General features: G+C 42.9%; 1 protein-coding gene across 1 annotated transcript in view; it reads left to right on the top strand.

The window, feature by feature from the left end:
- The window catches only part of lin7a (lin-7 homolog A (C. elegans)), a 42,790-nt gene extending 17,798 nt beyond the window's left edge, over nt 1-24,992 (top strand). The window contains exons 2-6 of the mRNA XM_080757946.1: nt 2,222-2,340; nt 11,545-11,616; nt 17,608-17,817; nt 20,008-20,224; nt 23,024-24,992. Coding sequence (XP_080614072.1) covers nt 2,222-2,340; nt 11,545-11,616; nt 17,608-17,817; nt 20,008-20,220 — 614 coding nt within the window. The 3' untranslated portion in view covers nt 20,221-20,224; nt 23,024-24,992. The remainder of the gene's footprint in view (nt 1-2,221; nt 2,341-11,544; nt 11,617-17,607; nt 17,818-20,007; nt 20,225-23,023) is intronic.
- The last annotated feature ends 848 nt before the right edge of the window (nt 24,993-25,840 follow it).

Raw genomic sequence — 25,840 nt, 5'->3', positions numbered from 1 at the left:
GGCTAGTGCCGCTCAAAAGTAAGTAAGTATGTGTGTATATATTTTTTTTCAAAATGTAGGAAAAGATAATATGTCCTTGACCCATAAATGGGTTGTAGACAGTAGAGTAGACCATGTGGTTATCGTGTTCTTTCGGTTGACACAGACTGTCTTGTCTCTAGGGGTGTGCTGTACAAGTTCCGCCAAAAGGCATCACCGACTGTTTTTCATTTGTACCCACTTTCCTGAAACCTAACCATCATATCTTTAGAGATGAAAGCGCAAGAACTGACTGAATGGGAAATTGTCTTTTAAGAGCTTCAGGGTGGAATGAAGATTAGAAAAGCGTATTGTGTTGTTTTGCTTCCTTTATACCAGTAATTGTCTTGTGATGTTCATTGTTGTTTTTTGTATGTTTGTATTGTCAGTTGTGTGTAAAAAAGGAAAATAAATACATTGTTGAAAAAAAGAAAAGCGTATTGTGGTCCGTTTTCCTTTGGAAGATGTCTGAGAGTTCATTTGAGGATAGGGTTCCATTAGTTGAGTGGAATTCATTTATTGACCCTGTCCATAGCATCATCATTCATGACATTGTCAATACTAGACCTGTACGTGCACATTGGCCACCGGCCTACTTGGGAACGATGCAACTTGGGAACCTAATAATATCCGTTGTCATAGCACCCGTTTTAACAATCTGTTAAATGGAGTTCTGTGTATGTGCCTGTGGCTGAAGACAAGAGTGCAAACTGACAGTGAAAAGTGGAGTGGTTAAGTAATCAATTGGCAGGTGTGTGGTTGCCATGGCAATCAATTGGCTGAGGCAGAGGCTGGAAATTTCACATGTGAGGAGATTTAGGCTGATTAGGCCCACTGGCAGAGCCTGACCAGAGCCTTTTTGTGGTGGTTCTGGAGAAACGTGGGTCCGACCGACTCGATACTGGGCACTGCACTCCCTGTGGGGGTGTGGAACGCGTGTGTCGAATGTGAAGTTGGTGGGGCAAACGGTTCTCGAGTTACGTGCATTACTACCGTGCACACACATGCACGCAGACAGAGACGTGGCGCATTTATAGTAGGATAACAAATTACAATAGTGTAATGTACTGTGATGTGACCGAGAAAATAATTTATAGAGTACTTTAGGATGTTCTTTTTTTAATTTCAATTTAGCATACGAAATTGTTTACACACATAGCTTATTTAATAAGCTGTAGTGTAGATAGCAGAGCCGCTCCCAATGGCCACCCCTTCAGACTGAAAATAAATGATTATACAAGACAACAGACACAACCTTTATTACCATTAGATTGTGACTCAGCAGCAATACACTCAATGGCTTCCTTTTGGGGAATGTTAAGTAACCTCACAAGGATGAGGTTACTAATATTGTATAATATATGTTTCTCACTTGGAGGGAAGTATACACTGTATGTACCAGTGGTTTCAAATCCACAAAGTGAGGAACATGCTCCAACAATGACTTGGTATACTAGACACTGTGTGGTTTCTACTAGCTACACTACACTATGCTTGTTTTGATATATTTTGAGGAGTGCGGGTTATAGTACTAAATTGAATTCTGAGAGTTGTCTCTATAGTTTGGTTTGGTATGTAGCCTACTAAAAATAGCCTTGGACATCTGAGGTGGCAGTACCCCTGGGTTTATAGTGTCAAAGTGTCCTTGAGCAAGACACTGAACCCCTAACAGCTCCCTATGAGCAGGTTGGTGACTGACTGGGCAGCAGCTGTAGGAGACTTTCTTTGGCAATTGGGTCTAGAATTCGAGCTACCGTATATATAATCCCTTCATTACAGAGCTGTTGACAATTTGAGAGATGGAATCATTTGCTTGCACAGGAAAATGCATTAACCCATTTAGGGCGGGAAACGTCAATGTGGAGCAAATCTTTGAATGTATATTCTTTCAGAGTGAATGTTTTTAACTCAAATATTTGCTTCTGGGGGGGGTCCTTGAAACAACATATTTTGAGATGGGGCTCGGCGGCCAAATACATACATTTCTAGCGGTCCTTGACATTATAGTTTGAGAACCACTGACATAGAAAACTGTCAGGATTTAGAAGACATTTGTATAGAATCGTTCCCACGCCTAAATGGGTTAAACAGTGTGGCTCTGGACTGGCTGCTGTGCTGTACCGAATTAATTGATGCACGCCACGCACGCACACAAACACACGACGCAGTCATGGCTCATTTCTTTCCCCCTCGTGTCTCTCAGATATTGCCCGGGCCATAGAGCTGCTGGAGAAGCTACAGGAGTCAGGCGACGTGCCCGGCCACAAGCTGCAGTCCCTGAAGAAGGTGCTTCAGAGTGAATTCTGCACAGCAATCCGGGAGGTGAGTCAGATTTCAGATTTGTATTGGCAGAATCTCATTTTCAAGGGGGGTCCCATAATAAACGGGGGTGTTTATGGGACCGCAAAGGTTCCCAGTTCAAACCCGGCGTGTGTGTGTGTGTGTGTGTGTGTGTGTGTGTGTGTGTGTGTGTGTGTGTGTGTGTGTGTTTCTCTGTAAAGCGCCTTTAGCTATATAAATGCACCATTTACCCCTGCATGAACAACCACATCATCAGCTCTTATTTAAACAACCGAGGAAATAATGGCACAGTGCAAATACATAATGATGTCCCAAAGCGACGGAATGATGAAATGGATCTAAGAGATATAGGAAGATTATTCATTATTCATTATTCAAATCAGCTTTGTGGCCTGGGCCGTGGCTCAGCGGTCCAGGCACCTTGGCTGGTAATCCGATCCCGACGGCCTTTAATGCATGTCACCCCCCCCCCATCTCTCTCCCCATTTCCTTCATAAAAAATATTAAATAAAGGCGAAAACCAAAAAAAAAGAAAAGCTACTACAAATAGCTTTGTAGTAGCAATTAAAGCAGCAGCCTGTAGAGATTTGGGGTGTTTTAAAAGTAAGGATATTGCAGATGTGTCTAAGTGGATATGACAAAGTCGACTGGGCCAAATACTGCTTCAAGTAAGAAGGGCAACTAAAATAAATACATTTTATAAATTAAGAGAAGCCAATGTAATTGCCTTCTTAATTTAGGCTGCAACCAATTGAGCGAGTTGTACAGTACCTCGCTCAATCACCTGCAGATGGGTTACAAACACTGTGTGGGGGAGCGATGTACTGCAGTGCCAGTAATCATTGAGCTATACCAATATCGTTACTGTAAAATGCAGGTCTTTTAACGACTCAAGGCCTGTATGCTTAATTGACAGGAGTCCTCCAGGGGTCTATTCTAGGCACCCCTCCTTTTCTTCCATCTCTACACTCAATATATCCTCTGAAAATAGCCAATCTACAACCTCACATATTTCCATCAGTGCCGATTGGAGCTACAGTATATACTGTAGTCATAATATCCTTGACTTCTGCTAAGTTAATGGTCCCGGGAATGAATGCTGATTGTAACCTTTCCCACTAAAGCCACATGTTTAGTGGGTGATGGGTTAGGGTCCACTGGAAAGGGGCTCTAAGGGTACAAATTCAAGGTTTTATTGTACTGTACGTACGTCAAGGGGAAATACAGACCAGAGCCAATACACTAAATTTGACTAAAACAAACAAAAACGCTCTGTATGAAGGAAGAAAGGTCACACAGACATGTCTGCTACCCCAGAACTGAAAGAGGCTGTGTAAAATGTCAGACAGAAATTGTGAGCGCTATGTCTGCGTTGTGTGCACTGCAGATGTAGTCCACAGCAGTGGTTCCCAAATGTTTTAGCCTGTTGACCCAAAACAAAAGAAAAACCTTCGTGCTGCGTTGTGATCTCGTAGATCGGCTATTTCCCACTACTTATTTTCTTGTAATTTATGGAATTTCTTAATTATTCTTTTAACTTTTAAGTTTATTTCTTGAAGTTGCTGAAAAATCATTGACTTTTGGTTTAATTCCTGAAAAGTTTAGCTTTATTTGGGAATGTTTTTTAGAAAATGTTTTGAAATGATAATAATTAAAAAACAAATTTAGGTAACAATGTGTCCACTCCACGATCCACAAATGGGTCCCGACTCCCGACCCAGTGTTTTGTTACCAGTGGTCTTACAGCCTATCGGTAGTACAAATATAGGAGACTGATTCTCCTGTGAGACAATTGTCATTGTCCTGTGAGACCAACCTTATTTCTGTAACACCACAATACTGGACCTTAATGTCCAGTGTCCTCATAGCCCATTTGTTATTATACAGAACAGTACTTACTAGTATTGCCCCAAGTAAGGGCACGCATTTACTAAACAAAAACAAAACACTGAAAGCCTTGTTAGATGGCATAATGCTTTTAATGTAACGTGTGAAAATTGGACTTCGGTTGAACATGTAATTTTCGCTGGTGTTCAAAACACACAATCATGATGAGTAATCACAGTCATCAGAGTTTCTGCAGCCTTAAGTAATAAGTAGTAGTAAGCCAATTGCCGAGCCATGAGGCCCATAGGAGGGCAGGAGCCTATCTCCTGTTTCTGTAGTGGGAGGCAGCTTGATGTACTGTACAAGTACATCCCCTGGACATGGATGTACAAGGACACCACCCTGGGCATGACCCTATAGTATGTAGAGGGTCAATCCAACCCTTGATGCTGAATGCGAAGCAGGGAGGCACTGGGTCCACATTTTCTTTTCTTTGGTATGATCCAGCCGTGGATCAAAAACCCGACCTCCCCAGTCTCAGGGTGGACACTAACCACAAATACACTGAGGGTTGTTTTTTTCTTTCTTTATTCTTTTTTTGCAGCCTTACTGCAGAAAAACAACCATGGTGTTGATTTCATCCACTATGACAGCGAATTAGCCGCAAAGCCCTTAACTCTCCATCCTTTTTCGTCTGGTTATCCTTCCTCTCCCGTGTTTGGCGAGGCTGATATACGCTGACAACCCCTTCAGGATGACACACAGTGATCGTCCTCATGTCGGGGATAAACACGACGGCGGGGGGGGGGGAACAGACTCCATCTTCTCCCTCATTTAGCGCAACACTGCTGAGCTGGCACTTTCCCCCGGCCGTCACCCATTCGTCATATTGACAGCCCGGCCCCAGCAACCATAACCAACTTGATTCATGTTCAGTAAAATCTATTGGCACGCAAGAGCTTGCGTAGGTGGTCTGATCGGCATCGGATTGTTATCATTTTATTTTTTTACATGAGATTAGGTGGGCGGCCGCGCGGCCACCTTTATTCTTGCACCTGCTCACCGGCGCGTGAAATGAGATGGCCACACATACATAGGCTGTACAGTAAGTGAAGGGGGAAGGCCTATTAATCAAATGCCACGCAGGTGATACTACTGTAAGCACAGCGGTTTTGCCGTGTGACTTAACACATTATAGTGCCTCTAATAACTTCACAGAACACTTCATGGGAATGGCCAATGTGCTACAGAGTATTAAGAAGGGTCAAATAGATTGGAGTATAATTATGTTACAAATGGATAAGAGCGAGGCTCAGTGGTGGACGAGGGGACAGCTGGGGTGATGGAGAGGGTGGGTTCTTGTACAGTAATTACAGCCTACTGTTGAAGGAGGAAGCTGAAGCGCGTTTATTTGATTGTTGATTTGATCGTTTGATTGGCCTTTGCAATTCTCTGGCCGGCTATTTGCAACTGGGGGAATGGATAATACCGGTATGCTGTCTAATAGTGGTGCAAAGAATGGGAAGCGAGTGATTTTTGAGTGGTGCAACGGCAACCACTCCCTTACGGAGCCATGTGTGTGGCTGGCTGGGTGGGTGTATGGGTGGGTGCGTCTGAGCACAACACGGTACTCTGTCATTTCTCAACCCTTTCGGACGCAGGGCGGCTCGCCGCACGGAGTTGCACCACTCACTTCACACGGGTGTGATTTTTGTCATTACTGTCTACTACACTTCAGTACACACACACACACACACACACACACACACGTACGTATGCATGCATCCATGCATGCATGCAGAGAACACGCACACAGGTTACTGTATGTATTACAATACCCAGATAATGTAATTAATTGCTACATTCCCTGGCCTATATGTTCTCCGATTAAAATTTCTCTGGAAGGCTGTAGTTTCCCAATTACCGTCTGTGAGTTCATCGTCGGGAGGGCACGGCTGTTTTTGTGTTGCAGCATAGCATGCCGCCGCCGTGGTGATCGTCGTCGTGATAACGGTAGTCTCTGCAACAACAAGAAGCGCTCCCTCAGTCACAACCGGCGGCCCCTTCAGCTCACCCGAGTGAGCATTACCATTACCCCAGGCAGAGGTCACTGAATCACTACAGAGCATCAGCTTCACGCAGGCCTGTGATCGACCGCAAGCCGTCCTCGGCAACAACAACAACAACAACAGACAACCCAATGATACGCTTCTCGATCGTCCGTGACATCTGTTTGCCCTGTGGTGTTTGTAGTTGGGTTGTAGTGGTTTTGCGGTTCATTTGACTGTGAAAAGCCCACCCACACTGTTTGAGATCTCTTCGGGAGGGTCTTCAGCGTGATTATACACTGCAGTGCATGCATGGCAGCGACTGGCACATGGATCAGACGTGTATCCACTCTGTATACACAGACTCTACTCTGTACCGGCCTCTTGCCATCAGCGCCAGACTGTACCCAGTCACTGCATGCAGCCACACACCACAGCGATATGAACTGTACTCCGTCTGAGAGAGAGAGAGAGAATCTTTTCTTTCTTAAATGATGCAACATGGTGTCATGTTTTCACATACATATCATTAACCCATTTCGGCCTGACCTCAAAATGTAAAAAAAATCTTCTAAAGCCTCCAGTTTTCTGAAATAAATATTTTCACGATTTTTCAAAAATAGCAGACCTACAAGCTCGTAGCGCGCCACTCGGTGGAGCGCTATGAGCTTGTAGATCTGCTATTTTTCAATAGCTAAATTATAACATAATGTTTTAAACACCAGGATGATCTATTGAAGTTTGCCTTGCACCACTTACCACTTTTCCCTCTGACGTTAATCTGCAGATTATAAAGAATTAAAATTATTATTATTATGAAGAAAACATCCTCACCACATTGGAAAGCATCACTGAATTGCAGAGAGGTCGGTTGGCATAGAACGTATCCATATTGAAATGGTTATTTTCAGCATGCGACCAAGCATAAAATGACTTTTAGTTCTACCGCATCTCTTCTCCACAATTCCCTCCCTAACGTTTTTGTCTAGTTTCATTATTTGTTGACGAAATTGTCAATATATTTCATCGTTTATTTCATCGTAGCTTAGTTTTTATTTATAGTTTTCCTTGATGAAAAAAGGTAGTCGACGAACGACGAAATCAACACTATAGTTGTTCTGGTGGGTTTGGATGGTATTGAAGGTATAAACTGTGTTATCCTTCAGGTGTCAAGGTGTAGGCCATGTTCAGCCGGTAGAGGATTGCCCCCGCCATTTCCCATCAGGACACGCCCCCCTCAACTAGACTGAGTGGCAAAACATTGAGCAGCATGTGAGTGTTGGAGTTTGGAAGCGCTCGTTGGAAATCACTCAACCGTCCTGCTTATAAATGTCACATAATGCAGGAGGCAGCAAAATGTTGTTTTTATTGAAAACAAGCACTTTCAAACTCTGACAGAAAGTAGCTCATAACGTTTCTATGGTGGATTTTTATGAAACAAAAACTTTGCAGATAGAAAGAGGATAATTCAAGCTTTTCGTACAGCTGCAATGTTGGTGAGTTTAACATTGTTTAATGCAATCAGATAGGACTTTTCTGTTTGGATGAATGGGCAGTCAAGGCCAGAAAGTAGTTTTTTGCCACTCAGTTCCCGCAGAACTTCCAGGTATGTTGATGTCAAACGCATACCCTCTATTGGTTGTAACGGTGGCGGCCATTTTGTGTAGCCACAGATGGGAAACCCATTCATGTTTCCCATAGAGATGTCCACAAATATGTATATAAAATATTGACCATAAAGCCGACTTGGCTGGCGAGAGGCTGCCCCCCCGGTCTATGGGATATGACGTCGTGGTCGCTGCAGTCCCCTCAAAGGGCTGATTGTAAATGTGATACTATATAAATAAATATACAGTAAATTTGTTATCAGAACCAAATAATGAATAACTAGCTCTGAGAGCGAGAAATAATGAACAAGCACACTCGAGTGTACAGCAGCTGTTATGCCATTTATTAAAACTCATCATATGCAGTTGGTGTAATAGAGTCAACAGTATTCTGTGTACAGTACATAAACTGATAAATAAAGATCCTGGTTGCGTTGTGTTAAGAGGATCTGAGTGATGCTGCCACGGTAATCTCTCGTCTCTCGTGAAGCATTCTGTGATTAAAGCAAAGCCATCAGCAAACACTGTGCTTGGTTGGTTCAAACGACAGCCCTGGACAAAACAACACGTCAAACAGATATAGCCTACACAGGGAAACGATGTGGTGGTGACTCAACTCAACCGCTTGACTCATAGCTTCATAACAATAACCACAACAACGTCCTTGTTCCATTCACATGATCCCTCTTTCTCTGTCCTCACGTCTCCGTACTGTCATATCGGAATAGCTTTCTGGTGTACTGTCATATCAGAATAACGCAGATATTCCATAAAGGTATCCCTTTAATTCCCAAAGTATCACCACCCCCCCCCCCTCCTCTCTCTCTCTCTCTCTCTCTCTCTCTCTCTCTCTCTCTCTCTCTCTCTCTCTCTCTCTCAGTAGAATTAGAAAAGGCAGAGAACCATGGTTATACATAGATAGCGTTAGCAGTCCTCAATGGGTCTCTCTCCACCATCAGGCTTTTTCCAGCCCAGAATCCTATTATGCCCTCCTATAGCATGATGGCTTCCCATCAGGATCTGGGTTCATGTAAGGCCTTAAGGCATTTAAGGAGAGAAACACAGAAGCCAAGAGCACTTGCAAAAGAGAGAGAGAGAGAGAGAGAGAGAGAGAGAGAGATGGTGAGAGATTCAAGGTCTAGGTTTTGTAAGGAGAAGATTCAGGCTTGAGCAAAAGGCAGTTGGGGGTACTGAATAGATGCCTCCCGGACATTAGGCCTTTTAGACCAAAAGTGCACATCTCCAGAGTCCAGAGCAGAGTCGTGACATGAAAGGACACAAAAGAGCAGAACTGATTGTTCCTTGTTATGGATGAGTTATCCTGTAAAAGCAGGGATCCTTAAGTTTCAGAAGAGAACACAAAGCTCACGTGGATTATTATGGTTGATATCCGAGTATACCTACAGAAAAGAGAGCTTGTAGATCTGCTATTTTTTAAACATATTGTACATTGCGTGTACAATATGCTTTGTTCGCCTACATGTCCAAAATAGGGACACCAGTGTGAAAGTGGTTAGCCAAACAATGGAGACTCAATATATTTTCTTTTTTGTTGCACTATAGTCACAATGTTACACAGTTTACCTGAGGGGGGAAAGTCGAGACTTGTAACTGTATATACTTAACCATTTTTTAAATATTTTGACACTTGCTTTGGCAATGTAAACGTATGTTTTCTTATGCCAATAAATTCTCATGCCAATAAGGGCGGCTGTGGCTCAAGAGGTAGAGCAGGTCTTCCAATGATCCCTGGATCAGCGGTTCGAATCCCGGCTCCTCCTGTCCACATGTCTAAGTGTCCTTGGGCAAGACACTGAACCCTACATTGCCTCCAATGAGTTGCTCGGTGTGAGCTTTCCACCATTGGTGTGTGAATGTGGGAAAGTGAGGACGCTGGCGTCGACTGTTTGCCGCTTCACCTCCCAACGTATAAATGAATGAACCATTGTAAAGCGCTTTGAGCACTTGGAAAAGCGCTATAAAAATGCAATTCATTATTAAAGCTCCATTGAATTGATAAAAGTAGAAGAACCCAAACTCAAGGCAGAAGGAGACGGAACAATACCATTCATGGCATTTGTAAAAGTGCTTGGCCCACAGAAACGCTGTTTCTTTGGAAAACGTGCTTAGGGATATGTGTTTTTGTATGTGGATAGAAATACAATTAAAACATTTCCATATATCTGGCCTGACCTTCATTCTTTTTACAATAATACAATTACCCCAGTTAACTGCCAAGGCCTCATTTGAGACTTGCACACACACACAGCTGATATCTCTTAACCACTTAAGAGATAGATAGATCTTTATTTGTCATTGCAACGTGTACATATAAGCCCATATGTAGTTCAACTTCATGGTACAAAGAACCCAGGGAACATGGAGGAAAGAAGGGTGAACATAGCCGACCTGCAAGCTTGTAGGTAGGGGGGGGACACCATGCATACAAAATAACTGAATTTAAGATTAAATGCATCCAAATGACACCCCTGCAGCTAAGATTTGCATAATGAAACAAATACTCTTAAAGAGCCATGAGTCGGTGTATACCCATGTTATCTCCCCACCTCTTCCCCATCCTCCTCTTTTCCCCTACACGGGTCCGTCTGATTCATTCTACAAGGTCCAACTGAAGGATACCGGTATCTCTGGGAGACTGGAACACACGTTTTATAACTGGAAGGTCAAATGCTTTTTTTTTTTTTTTTGTCTGGTCTGCCTTTTGGAGCGCAGTCTGACTCTATTCTTAACGGCTAACAGCTGAATAATGACAGCGTGATGAAGGTGCAGCCAGGCGTGAGGGCTGCTCTTCGGCCGTGTCTTTTCCATTTCCACGGCCAGCTGGCAGGCACTATAGTGTTGATTTTAACGGTACATTTTTATTCCGTTTCACCTGAAATGTTCGTCAACAAATAAAAACTGGACGGAAATGTTTGCTGAACGGGACAAGTTGGAGAGAGGACAAGTCATTTTATGCTTGGTTGCATGCTGAAAATAGCAGATCTACAAGCTCACATCACGCATTGTGAGCTTGTAGATCTGCTGTTTTCAGATTGCAACCAGGTGTAAAATCGGGCATTAGGACGCCATCAAGGCCCGTCAAAACATTTTAGTAGACAAAATCAATTGTAGATTTAGTCGACTAAATCTTATGCTAGGGTCCCCCAAAACGCCGTCTCCATGTGGCAGAAACTAAATCAAAATGTGCTGTCGAAAATCAAGTCTTTTTTTTTTTTTTACGATTTATTTAATTTTGCAAACATCATTCAAAACACAGAATTACAGAATCATGATTTTCTTTTTTTTTAAACAAGACAAACTCAAAAAAGAAAACAAAAAAACGGCAAAAAGAAAAACAAAACTGGAATAAAGGGACACCCCACCCTCCCTAACCCCAGAAAGGTAAACTACTCTAACTCATTACTCTGTATTGTCCATAACACCACTTGACAACATCAAAAATCAACACTGTCTTGAGTGACCCCATGACGGTGCCTCTACCGCCATCCTCAGGCTAATGTGAACTTGGCACGCAAAGGCAGATTACGGTATACAGTACCCTTACTGGTTTTGGTGACATCCCCAGGGATGGCTGGGGGGGGGGGGGGGGGGGGGGGGGGGGGATGTTTTAGCCCCCTCTGTTGGACGATTACCCAATCCCCCCCCACCCCCCTCTGTCTTTGGTATACCAGTACATGTTTGAAACCGTAACGTTGAATCGATTTTGTCTTTGTCTCTTTTAGGTCTACCAGTACATGCATGAAACCATAACAGTGAATGGCTGTCCAGAGTACCAGGCACGAGCCACAGCTAAGGTAAGAGACATTTTAATTGGTTGCACAATTATTAATAAAGACTATGCATTAGTTCATAACATCTGCTCTACTGGATAAAAATAGTCATCACTACAGTATGTGCAAAATTGTGCATATTGAGGTTTTTAAAGTGGTATTTCACTAAAGGGACATTGTAATGTCTACTCGGGCTTCCCGGACAGTTTTTAAGTTGCTTGATTCATTATTTAGATGTAAAGTGTATATCAACAGAATATCAATACAAATGAAATCCTCAATGACCTCTATAGGTTACGGTGGACCAGCATTGTATGAATTTATTGCAAAGTCACAATATTTTAATTTGCGGGAGTGATGAAACTTGCGAGTAGTAGTGTGTTTATTAAAAGATTATATGAAGGACAGTGTAGTCAGGCATGGACTGTGTGTAGTTTTGTGTACCAGGTACTGTTAAGAATTATTGGTGTATTCATGTGAAGTGGTTTGTTATAGTGTTCTAGTCAGGCACATTCTGGGTGGAGGTTCTTGGCCAATCTGGATGTAACGTGATTTGTTCCTGATTTGAAGCATTCTGTTCGTGTGTGATGTTTGGACAAAATATGTAGGATGTGTCCGGGTAGCTCAGTCGGTAGAGCTCTTGCCTTTGAACCACAAGGTCACAGGTTTGATCCCGGGCACTGCCAAATCAGCATATGAGTAGCACAACTTGGTTGCGGCAAGTCGTAAGTACTGGGAGCTGATGGTAGGTTTGTGGTGCTCCACCTCAGCACCCATCTCCCGGGGGTCTAGTGCATTGTAACGGGGACAGACTCCATCTCCCGGGGGTCTAGCGCATTGTAACGGTGTGTGTGTGTGTGTGTGTTAAGTTGCGCACAGGTGGTGAAAAACAACCATGCTGTTTTCGTGCTCAGACACACCCAGCCAGCCACCCAGCCACACACATAGCTCCGTAAGGGAGTGGTTGCACCACTCAAAAAAATTAACTTTAGCAAAAAACAGCTCTGGCCTCTAGGGAGAGTGTGCACAGTTTCACATCGATCTCGACCACAACTTCAGCCTGGTGGCCTGTGGCGGAGAGCCAAACAAAAAGGCGAATCTAAATATTACATTGAGCAACTTATAAACTGTCTAGGTTGACATAAAAAAAAGCAGCTTGAGTTGACATTAAAATGATCCCAGAAGTGTTTTCAATTGAAACACCCCTTTAAGTGCATTTTACGGTTTTTATCACACCTCTCAGAGGATTAGGATTAAAAAGGCTATTGAGACGTAAAAACATAAAGCAAATTAGCTCACCTAAGCTACATGGACTGAGAGAAGGTAACAAACAGCTGGACATGAATTTTAATTGGTATTGTATTTTCATGCTGTACTGTACATGGTTCCTTAAGTGCCTGGGAATACAACGGTCATATGAATGATATGAATTAACATGGGCCTTATAATTGCACCGCACTGTACACAACACTGTAATAAATATTAGCTTCATAGTAACAATAAGACATTTATTTTCCAGACAAAATGTCTGACAAGATAAAACCGATTTTTCCGTACAAAATAATTTTTATAGTTTTCTAAAGACCAGGTTCCACCACGCAAAATCATGAATGATAATTAAGTCCAGGTCCATTTTACGTTTACCACTAGCACGGTTCAATCAGGAATTTACTGAGCACTTTATGTGAAAATGAACATAATATTATACAGTGTATTATATGTGTAGCACCCCGGTACTGTATTGAATGGGATAACGGGGCGTTTGATTTTGTTACCTTTTTACTGTTTAACCCTGTATTTATAGTATAAACCACAAGGAGATCTATTCATAACAGACAACTGTAAAGGCATACGTTTTCAACTAGCTTTAGAATGTCTTGAATTAGAATTTTAGAATAGGGCTAATTAAGGGCATGAACTAACCACTGGGCTACACCTGTTACAAAAACAAAAACAAGCACGTAATCATGACAATCTTTGACAAGCTCGGACCAGCTGGCGTGATTGCAGCTTCAAAATACTGTGAAAGCATAGGCCTATTTGATTAACAGTGCGCCGACACGACTTATTGTCTAAGTCCTATGGGCCTCATGGCTCAGCAAGGCTCCTGTGCGTATTGTACTGTACTGTACATTATTAAGTCAGAACGAAGCTGCACTTCTTCAAGGAACACAGAGGGCAGAGAAGGGTGGGTTGAAAAGGAGTGCAGCTCAGTCCCCTTCAGCACATCCTGCTGTGCCCACTCCTCTCTACAACATCAGAGAGATGGTGGAGAGACAAAAGGAGAGAGATGGCAAAATACACTGCCTGCGCGTGTGTGCGTGCGCATGCAGTTGCATTTATGTTTTGCAGAAAGAAAAGAGTATTTTGCTGACAGATACTTAAACCTGCCGCCCTTAGTGACAAGCTGAGCTCTAGGGGGCTCTCCTTGTTAACTCATTTGTGTGTGCATTTGTGTGTGCATTTGTTGTGCGCTGGTGTCGTGTGCCAAAAAATATGTCTTGTGAGATTGCGTCTCAACTTGGACCCCTGAACTCAACACTTCCAGGATGGCTCAAGGTGGAAGAAAGTGTTTCTCAGCTCTCAATAGACCGTATCCACACGGCGGCCATATTTCCATTAAGTCAATGGCAGGGTGGCAACTTGACACCTTGCTTTTTCAATGCGAAATTCCAAAGTACTTTTCCAACCACTTTTCCAGAGTAGGGGATGTTCATAGCTACTCCCCCCAGCCACAACACAGTGGATATAGACTCAACATCCCTTTTTGAGTGACTCCATGTCAGTGTATGACCCCAATACATGGCCATACACTGACATCCTGACATGTGTCTTAGCAACCCCCCCCCCTAGAATGCTAACTACAGTGCCAAATACATGCATTATTGTGTATTCCTTCCTTCCATGAAGTTGCTCACCAATGTTCTCAGTCTAATTCATGCAGCTGTCAATCTAACAGCTGACTTGACTCCTCCACGCTGTCAGCAAAGGTATACTTGTGTCGCCCTTATGTTTAGCGCAGATCCGTATATGGACAGTTAGTATTTGCATCTCTGTTAAGACAAGACAATAAGGACTGTCTGAGAATGGGGTTGAGGAGACTTGCGCCCGGAGGGGCTGGTGGAACAGGCAAGGAGGCCTGTTCCTCATTCTCTGTATACTCCTTACTCTGTATACTTCACCCTGAAGAACTTTGTCATTCCTTATGATTAAGATTATTTAATCTACAACAGAGTTTACATAAGTAGATGTGCCATTTTCAGCAACATTCAACACCTTGGTACGTTGGACTAGTAAAAGTTAAGCACGAGCTGTTTTGTTCTTTGCCCTCAGCACAAACTTGGAGAAGCCACTGCTTCTTAATCTGCATCATAGAAATGCCTACGTATCAAGCATTAAGTGGGAGTGTAGCAGCAGCAGTTAGCATGGAGATAATGTTATGCGGTACAACCTGCAACACCTGTGGGGACAGTCTCATTTAGATGCGCTGGGGTGAGATGGCGTGGGGTGTTTTTCTTATAAACTGCAGTATTTCTGAAACTCTCTAGAATGGATACTGTATCTGCACAATTTACAATTCAGGCATTTAGCAGACGCTCTTAATCCAGAGCGATTTACAGTAAGCAAGAACAAAAACATGGTAATCCATCAAATACATAAAAGTAGTCAAGAATCATACGTAAGCTAAGAACCTAACAGTCTAACAGTGAATATCTATATAATGAAACTATGAGTATACACAGTCATGTTATTTACTGTGTCAGGCTTAGGTTACCTCTTTATACTGCTGCTTACGGGTTTGTTTTATGGGTTCTCAATACTTTACAAAGTTTAGTTTAGTTTGAGTTCATGTGTGTTTATGTTGTGAATGTGTGTGTGCAAATACATTTAACAAAACTAGTATCTGAGTTGCCTCGGTGGTGTTGCCTGTTAGCATGCAGTGTAGAGCTATTTGAAGCCGAGTAGTTAACATTGTCCCAGACAGATGATTGCCTCGACGGAGGGCTAAATTATTATTATTTGAGTCTAGTGGTTTCCGTACATACACTATAGAGTGCTGTCTACTTAAGATGCTAACAAATTACATAAATTGAGCCTTATACACCTGTAAGGTCGTCGAGGCTAGTGCAAGTCCTACGGGTTAAGATGGAGTCTGAAGAGGTGGAGTTCAGACTAGCACTAAAATGTTTGATGATTACTATCGGCTACACCTTGGAGTAGCTACTCTACATCCCTAGTGGAACACCAATAATTGATTTAATAGTATAATAACAGGCCTGGGCCATGGCTCAGTGGTCCAGGCACCTTAGCTAGTAATCCAGTCTGTGACAAAGCCACATTAACAATAGTGAAATATGTCTGTCAGGCAGACAGACGGAACAGCTCAATTTCCTCAATTAAATCAATTCCATCTCAAATGTCTGGCCCATAGCTTAATAGAGACGGGAGACAATTTGGACTCTGAGACTCCTGAAAAATGATGAAGCTCGTCTTGTCCACAAAAGAAAATGATTAAAGCATACCTTTGGCTTTGAGGTTGTGACTGTGATCGAGCTTTCATTTATTTTTTGAGTCCCTAGTGTTTGAAGCCGGGATCCGGTCATATGGCACTCACAGGCACCCGGATAAAGTTATGAAGGTCAATGTTGTGCGAGGCTGGGGAGGCGACGGCATGCATGCTGAGTAGCTGCTGCCTTGTAGCTTCACAGTGGGAGAGGGAACAGAGGAAGCAGGCAGAAGGAAAGCGAGAGGAGGAGGGGGAGCAGCACAGAGCCTGAATTGCTTGTACAATACTAGACTAGACTAGAAAGCCGAGTGGAGAGCAAAGAGAATTTAACGGTGAAGGCATACAAGACGGGATGGGAATGGAAATGTGGGAGAAATAACGGTAAATGAATTCTGTAGGAGCTCGCTTCTCACCCGGGGCCTGCTTGCTGGATCCAAATTCTCCAGCAGCAGTCCCCCAGGTGAGAATTGTCTCCTGTGCTACATTGTATCTCATTCCCTGATTCACCTCAAGTTCTTAAAGTGTTACAGGCGTGACACTGAAGCCTCATTTACACTTGTTCCTCTGCTTGTCTGACATCAGTTCTTGCCAGGCTAGACTATAACAAGCCCCTGCATACTTTGTTCCAGAAGCACGAGAAAAGAAAGGAAACTCAAATTGAAAGTATAGCCCCCTAGGCGACAAGACATCTTTTGCTTGGCAAACTGCTGTAAAGATTCAGAACAAGCGTGAAAGTTACAGTATCTCACTCACTATACTGTTCCAACATGGTCAGGTTTCAGTGGTTGATACAAAAATAAATTCAACTTAAAAGATAAAAACTTGAATTGCCAGATTTGAGTAAAACGCATCACTTTAATATTGCTATACTGACTGAAGAACAGCAAGCAAATCTGTAAACAATTCCATTTGGTTCCATTTCCACCATAGGAGAGACAACAGGCAAGCGTTGATCAAAATAACAATTCTTCTACATTCTCCAATTGTGTAGACCTCTTGTAAATTAAGTAATGTGTGTGTGTGTGTGTGTGTGTGTGTGTGTGTGTGTGTGTGTGTGTGTGTGTGTGTGTGTGTGTGTGTGTGTGTGTGAGGTTTCATCTCAAGAGTTAAAGATCTACAGTATAAGGGTTGCATTTGTTTACCAACTCTCCATCCATTAGCTGGGTGGGGACCACCTGGAACCCCCTCACGGACCATTGGTGGTCCCAGGACCACTGGTTGAAAACCCCCTGGTCTAATCATAATGCACAATCGTTGCTGTCGGGAGGAAACCTCATAACTCCATTTTTGACGTTTTAGATTTTTTTTTTGGGGGGGGGGGTGCTATTGATCACCCTTTACGTCTGTGTGTTGTTTCGAAAACATTGAACTGAAAAATGAAATCATTTTGGAGTTATGAAGTTTCCTCCCGACAGCAGAGATATCATACTGGTGGGGGGGGGGGTAAATAAAATGATGCTGAGAATCACAACAACAACATTCTTCCGTCCCTTTGGTTGTGGTTTCAGGCCACAGTCGCAGCCTTTGCGGCCAGCGAGGGCCACTCCCACCCGCGGGTGGTGGAGCTGCCGAAGACGGAAGAGGGGCTGGGCTTCAACGTGATGGGCGGCAAGGAGCAGAACTCGCCCATCTACATCTCGCGCATCATCCCCGGGGGCGTGGCCGAGAGGCACGGCGGCCTGAAGAGAGGCGACCAGCTTCTGTCCGTCAACGGCGTGGTATGTAATGCAGTGTCGTTGATTAACGGTGACTGGAAACTGTGATGAAAAATGAATGTTCCGTTGACTAGCTTTTTCACCGACGACTTTGTCAACAAATTAAAACTAGACTAAAATGTTAAGGAGGGACTATAGTGGAGAAGAGATCCAGTAGAACTAAAAGACAAGTCATTTTATGCTTGGTTGCGCTCGGGTGTTGAGCTCTGAAAATAGCAGATCGGCTATTTTCAGCATACAACAAAGTGTAAAATCATGTAGCTATTACACTAAAACAGATGACTAAAATATGACTAAAACTACCTTAGATTAAAAAATCAACACTGGTGGCCTGGGTCCAGGCACCAGCTTGGCCGGTAGTCCAAGTCTGGCAGTGTGCCGCGGGTTCGACTCCCGATCCCGACGGCCTTTACTGCATGTCACTACCCCATCTCTCTCCCCCATTTCCTGTCAGCCTGTCTGTCCCTCCATAAAAAATATAAAATAAAGGCGAAAGCCGCCATAATTATGCGTGCGTGAGTACGTGCGTGCCTGCGTGCGTGCGTGCGTTGGTGCGCACGGTTATCTGGTTCATGTTTACATGGAGTTCTCTATTATGCATGCATTTTCCACACAGTTTATCATTGAAGCTTGCAACCATGATCCATCTACAGAAGTGCAAATGCGGCACAGTCCTCTAGTGGTTTGCAATACGTTTGCCTAGCGAAACGGCATCCTGTAAAAATCCAATATCCACATATAGCTATAACCTCTAGCTAACCTGTAACAGGTTGGACTTGTTATGATGACGTTGGTTTGGTGGAGCTGCTATTTGACTCATTCTTATGATCAATATTTGAGTGGAAACACTCTGCGGAAGCCCAGGAAATACTTTAAAAGAGTGGCTGCCGTTAATTGTAAACCTCCTCACGTTTGCTTTATCGAGTGGCTCTTAAAAATACGGCAGGAGTTCTCATTTCTGTCACATTACATTTTAAGAGCAATTAAAATGGCCTACTGAACATTTTGTGCTCCGTCTACCATTTTTCCAATTCTCTATCCCTCAAACACCCTCACCAATATAAATTATATAAATTAGTCAGTGGTTGATTGATTTAATACCGTTTGCAAAAAGTACAATGGTACAATAGTAGAATTGAATAGGAAGGAAACAAGCCATAGTGCTTTCTTGGGTTTTAACGTCTCTTTGCAGACCTTTTATTGAACTGTACTTTCCTGTGCTTTTTTGAGGGACACTAGCCCCTCCTATATTCAGCTATAGTGTATATTTTTGTCTTAACACAAATGTTGAATTCACGTCATGTGTGTCTGAGCAAATTGGCTATTTTTCCCTAACACACAGACATTAAACGCCATTGATAATGAATGGAGAATTTACATCACCTTACCCGTTCTAATATATGAACACCAAATTAGGTACAGTGTGGGTCATGCGATGTATAGATCTCATTATTGTTTGGGAGGGAATTGTTATCGGATGAGCTTGGGAAGGGCACAAAGTGACTATTGTTAGGCAAGTGGTGTGCGGAGAATTCCATGGGGGGTGTCCGTGTATTCCTGGGACTCACACAAATTAACTTTTCTGTGGCTGAGGCAGGCAGGCACGCACACACACGCGCACGGCACACGCTAATTGGTTTTGCCTGGGGGGGGGGGGGCGTGTGCACAGTACAGACAACACTGGCAGGCATTTGCGGGTGTTTACGCAGCCCTGTAGGGATTTGGAATGACACGCGCGACCCGTCGTGAGATGTTTTTGTTTTTTATGAATTGTGTTTGTTTTATGACATGCGACGCGGGGGAGTATAGGCTATCCGCTATTGCGACATTGTCCTTGGCTTTGACGCGCGAGTGACTACAAGACAGAGCCACACAGGACATGGCCATCTGTAACGCACCCACGCAACCCCCACCACAATGCATGTTGCTGGTCAATGCCTGTGTGAAGAGTGTGAGCGTTTGGTGCAAGCAGTGAGGAGCAACGGCGGGAAGTTAATGTGGGCTGTTGATGTCTGTAGTGGTGGAAGTCAACATGTGAAAGCAGCAGTGGATCCAGCATGATGCAGCAACATGTAAGATATAGCGTGGTCACTACATAGACAACCGACATTTTTTAGAATCTGATCTCAGGTCAGAATGGGTAAGTTTCTTTGCCGAAATTGACGCCTTTCCGATTTGGCCGTTCCCCTGCAGAGCGTGGAGGGGGAGCACCACGAGAAGGCGGTGGAGCTGCTGAAGGCGGCCAAGGACAGCGTGAAGCTGGTGGTGCGCTACACGCCCAAGGTGCTGGAGGAGATGGAGGCGCGCTTCGAGAAGCTGCGCACGGCGCGCAGGCGGCAGCAGCAGCAGCTCCTCATCCAGCAGCAGCAGAACCTGACCACGCCCCAGCAGAACCACATGTCATAGAGAGGTGAGTCCCCCACCAGCAGAACCACATCTGATTGGCTGAGCACTCCATAGCAATGATTTGATTGGCTGAGCAAAGTACGTGTTGAGGATAAAAAGTAGGAGGATGGAAAAGTGAGGACGGAAAAGTGAGGACGCAAATTGTTGATTGGCCCTGAATGAGACGATGTACCGTATGATAATATATTATGATGATAAGAGCGCCCCTCACTTCACACTGGAGTGACTCTTATTTTTGCCCGCGCGGTACGTCATTTTAATCACGCACGTCTGAGAACGGTTAACCCTGGTCCCTGTTATTATGCAAAGTGTAGCCATTTGATTTGGGTACTTGACACGTTGTGTATCGCGTACTAGTATGCACTCACCGCCAGTAGTCTCTCGAGACTGTTGACTGGCGTCAAATTCAAGGAAAAGAGGGTACTGTTTTTCCTTAATTCTTTTAAACGATGGGTTCTCAGGTCTTTCTATCATGCACGTGTGTGCGCGCCATACTGTGCCGTACCCGTGTGTGCACGTCTTTTGTTTTGTTTTGGGACCACGCCGTAGAACCCGACGCCCCAGCAGATCTACATGTAATGGAGGTCACTGTTGATTTCATCCACCGACACTATATGACGAAAAATATGAGGGCGCCCCGCCCTCACTTTGCATGTGATTTGCATGTGATTTTTACATAATAGTGAAGACTCTTTGCCATACTATGAACATGCTTATATTTATTCTAACTAGATTAGGCTATATACAGTATCATGGTGCCAATTGCCAAAATGTCAAAACTTTCCTGTGTGTTTTGGATTCAGAGGATTTAAAAAAGCGCTCTATTTCAGGACTGGAATTAGACTTAACCCATTCTGACCTGAGATCAGATTCATACGAGGTTTCCACTGGACAACACACTGGTCTGATTAACCCATTCTGACCTGAGATCAGATTCATACGAGGTTTCCACTGGACAACACACTGGTCTGATTAACCCATTCTGACCTGAGATCAGATTCTAAAAATGTCAGTCGTTCTTCGATTTTTCTAAAAAATAGCAGACCTACAAGCTCGTAGCGCGCCACTCGGTGGCGCGCTATGAGCTTGTAGATCTGCTATTTTTCAATAGCTAAAGCATAACATGATGCTGAACACCAAAATGGGTTCCCGTTCAGAATGGGTTAAAGGCTATAAGAAAGAAAGGTGTCCTCGTATGATCGCATCATCTTTTAAGAACAATATGTCTTTCCAGGAGCTGCAAAAGTGTTGCCTTTGGGAAAAAAAAGTCCACTTTTCAAGTTTACCAGGCTCAGTTTCAGTGCCTGTTCATTATGCATATGAACTAATGCTGAAGACAAATAAACGGATTCTGCAAACATACCCACGGCTCACAGCAGCAATGTTGGTCTAGCTCTTTGAATTGTCAGTTATAGATTCCATCAAGCACTTCAAGCTTCCTTCATTAAGCACTATGGCTGCAGAAGGGAGGCATAATGATAAAATACTTTGCTTTTGATGTTTGACATCCAACTCTTCTTATCAGTTGTAGAAAACAATTCCATCATTCCACCCTAAGCCCAGTTGGGTGAAAGAACAGTGGGTATAGACCGATTCTGTAGCGGGTCTCGTGGTCGCAGCCTACGTATTTCCTGTAGGCGGACTCAACGTAGCTGCGGGGTTTAAACCCTCACCAGGCGCACCTCTTCCACTACAGTGAACGGCAGAGTGACTGATGTTAGTTTGCCTCAAACTTTACTCCTTTACCTGCTTTTTTACTAACACTAACATTACAAAGATGCCCAGAACATCGATATGAACCTGTGTATAGTTTATGGCTGCTCCAACAGTAGTGGCAACATAAAAAAATAAAAAACGGAATGTCTAATATCCACCACGGTGGCTGAGACCAGAGCCATTGAGTAATGGTTGAGACGAAGCAGTGAAAGATACATAACGCCAGTCTTACCCAATACCAAATCTTTCTGTTTTATTAACACAAGGCTGCTGTACTTTATACCTCATACTTTAAATGCTTAGTATGAGTTATAAAATACAGCAGCCTTGTGTACAAAGATGTACTGTACAATGTACTGTACATCTTGTACATATTGTACTGTACAAAGATGCATACAGTACGCATTGTTTCTGAAACGCTCTCGGTCTATACAGAAATGTGTTGGAGAAATGCTTTCCTTGACTAGACAGTAAATTCCTTCACGAGATCTTGCATATGAGTAAAAACACATTTTCTGTCGTTTAACAGCTTTCGATTTCCTTTCACTGCCTTTCACCAGTTCCCTCTTTACATTACAGAAGAGGATTTTACGGATGCTTCTTGTCTCTGTTTTTATGGGCGCTGCGATGTCTAGGGTGATAGATGATGAATGATGAATTTCACTGGCAGGCATTTGCCTTAAACGCCCCTACACCTCTATCGCCAGCCATTACATTAACCTGATTTATATTATCTGAAGTCAAGATCACTATTTTGCCGTTACAAGGACACTATGTTTTTGTGGCTGAAAAGCACGAAGTAAGTGTTCACCCTAATCCGGCGTTTCAGAAACACACAGAAGACCGCTCAGTTTTATGGCCAATAACGGAACATTAGCCCTAATGTTCTGTTGAAAATCGTAGTGTCCCTTTGAGTAAACAAAATGTATGCACTTGGAAAATACTTCCCACTATCTTGCGTAACATGCAAGCATTGATACCTAATTAATTGATAACATTATATGATAAAAATCCATCATTGACTGAGCTGTCGGCTAGTGTAAGTCTCACCGTCAGTATTTTTGTGTTCATGTTTTCGGATTGGCAGGACGTTCTCAAGTGAGAAGAAGTGATGGCAAACAGAGACATGGATCTTAGGAACCATCTGTGTGTGCCGAGGATCCCGAAAGAGTCATGCAGAATAGAAGACTCTCTCTCTGTGTCTTTCTGTCTCTCTCTCTCTCTCTCTCTCTCTGTCTCTACTGTGTACCACCAAATACTGAGCAAAAATACAAAGAGCTGTTCGTACTGAAATTGGTGCTTGGAAGACAGGAATGATGTATGAAAACGCAAGAGAAAGGCTCGCACTGAAAGTCAGTCATCCCACCCCCCTTCATATCTCCTTTGAACTTCAAATGTTTTCTCCTCTAGTTGGTGAATGTTGTGTTATGAAATCCTGCTCTTTCTTTTGTTGTCTTTTCATTTAGCCATCCATTTCTTACAGCATTCTTTACTGACATTTCTTATTCCATGACATGTACAGTGTTGTTTCTATTCATTATTCTACTGGTGCTTGTGTTGATACACATGACCATTGTTCTTTGTGCGTGCGTGCGTGCGTGCGTGCGTGCGTGTGTGACTGTGTGTGTGTCCAAACGTGTCCTGTTTTGGATAAATGTGAACTTTTTTACCTTCTATATTGTAGCAAGAAAATATTTTGTATTTGGGGAATCTTCTAGATTTAGCAATAACACAATTTAATTCTACGTGGAACACACAAGCATCAAGGTCAGACAAATGATTTATTGGATGGCTGTAAAGTAAAACTGGATCTTCTGCACTGTGTGATGTAGAGACGACTCCACAGTGCCATTCAAGGAGATTATTGATTCAGTGGGAACATTATAGTACAATTAATGTGCAATAAATGTATTGTTAGACTGGAGGTAAGCCTCAAGAGATCTATCTATCCAGATAATATATCTATAATATACACTAGTATATGAGTATAGGCCTATTGGGGTCAGATGCGTCTCAAAATACAAGATACGCGACAGGTTCCCGCAAAGGACACAAAGAATGTCAACATGTCACATGAACGGCGTGTCCAAATATGATTATGATTACGTTTTATTTTTCAGATCAGTCTATTTTATAGTTTTATTGGAGATTTACAGAAAAGCTTATAGTTCTATTTAAATATGTATTGTATACTTTTTGTTAAGACTTCTTGATTATAATTTAAAAGATCATCGTTGTATTGCCGCTGGATACTGGTAGGTACATACAGTAGGTCGTATACACGCCTGAATCGCATGACTATTGACTACTAAACCATCTTTGATCTGCTCGTCCGGTTTCCATATTTGACAATCATTGTGAGACTGTGTGGAATGTTTTATCCGTCTTCTCCTCTGAGCTGTGAGAGATCTTATTTTTTTCTTTCAAACCCTTAAGTTGTAACTAAACTACTGACCATACAAACCCTAATTAAAATGCCAATGTTGCTCTATTGATTTATTGTTGCCTATAGTGAACTTGTGTTGCCAGATGACCTCATGTTAGACTTGCGGTACATATTTTTGTTTGATTTACATTTCAAGTAGGCCATGGTTTCCTAAATGGCGTGTTTGCTGTAAGGTCCGTGTGGCGCGTATAGTGCAAAAGTGTAAGTCTTAAGGGACCTCGGTGTTAAAGGATGTTGGGAAACCCGTCCCTGTTTAGATCAAATTATTTCTGTCCCTCTCTCACTCTCAAAGCAGTATAGGCCTACATCTTAATGTACATCTTAATGTACATAGCAAAATCACAAGTGTTAATTTTATTCTGAGATTGTAAGGGTCACTTTTTACTCTCTCAGAGCTAAATTAACGCTCAGAACATTACTGTGTTGCCAGAGCCTTTTTGTATCTTAATTCAAGTACTCTTTCTTAATTGAAGACTTGCATTTTTGAAGCTGGTAGTCCTGTATTTAACGTACATACAGATAAAAAAAATAAGAAAGCAAACCGGTGATATGCAATTGTTATACATATTATATTTGTATAAATAAATCTATGTGCTTGTGTACAGTGATACATTTGTCCCTTGTTTGATGTTTCTTGAACTGCATTTAAGTTTGTGTGTGGCTACCACAGCCACCTCGTTTAAATGCAGCTGCCGTACGCAATGCTTGTGGCCTTATTGGCATTTCTCACTGGTCCAAGATTTAAGCGTCGCAACAGAAAGACAGACCCTATGTCAGACCAATGCAGCGAGCAGACACTGAAACGAATGCAGAGACTCTTGGGCCTTGTGACAGAGGAAACCTCTTTCACTGCTGCCCTGCCGTACTAGGCCTATAGCGGGCAGTGAACTGCACGCTGCTTTTTAACCAAACATTAAAATGCCCAACAGAAAATAATGAAGGTTTCCTGCTGTGCCTGCGAGCACTGAAGTATTCTTTTAGGGTGCTGTGAGCTGTCACACCAAACTTTAATTCTACCTACCTGACAAATAACCTTGTCAGTGGAATTGCGTTGCTAGGGAACTGCTGGGATCCAAGTTTATTTTGAGTCAGCGACTGGCTGATATTCATATTCATCAAATAACACAACAACAAATAAACTTGGAATATTGTTGTCAACAGGGTGCCCTTCTTTGCAAGCAGTCGACAGAGCCTGTCTCCTTGTCTTCATGAAAACCAGTTAATGAGGGTCAGAGGTGAAAGCCTGCATGTAACACCATGGTACCTAAAATGGAATTATAAAATGCAATCTGTAATTTTCAAATCAAATCTTCGCGACCGGGGAAGTACAGGAAATAAGAGTGGGAGAAAAAGAAAAAGCGTTTCAATATTGATGCCTATATACAATTTAATTTTTACCAATTAAAATTGACAGTATTGCTAGTACTTTCAAATCTGAGGAGGCTACTTCCATTCCAT

Source organism: Protomyctophum bolini, assembly GCF_963924005.1.
Source record: "Protomyctophum bolini genome assembly, chromosome: 23".
Classification (NCBI taxonomy): Eukaryota; Metazoa; Chordata; class Actinopteri; order Myctophiformes; family Myctophidae; genus Protomyctophum; species Protomyctophum bolini.
Note: the sequence above shows the minus strand (reverse complement) of the source record. Positions and strands in the feature narration are given on the sequence as shown.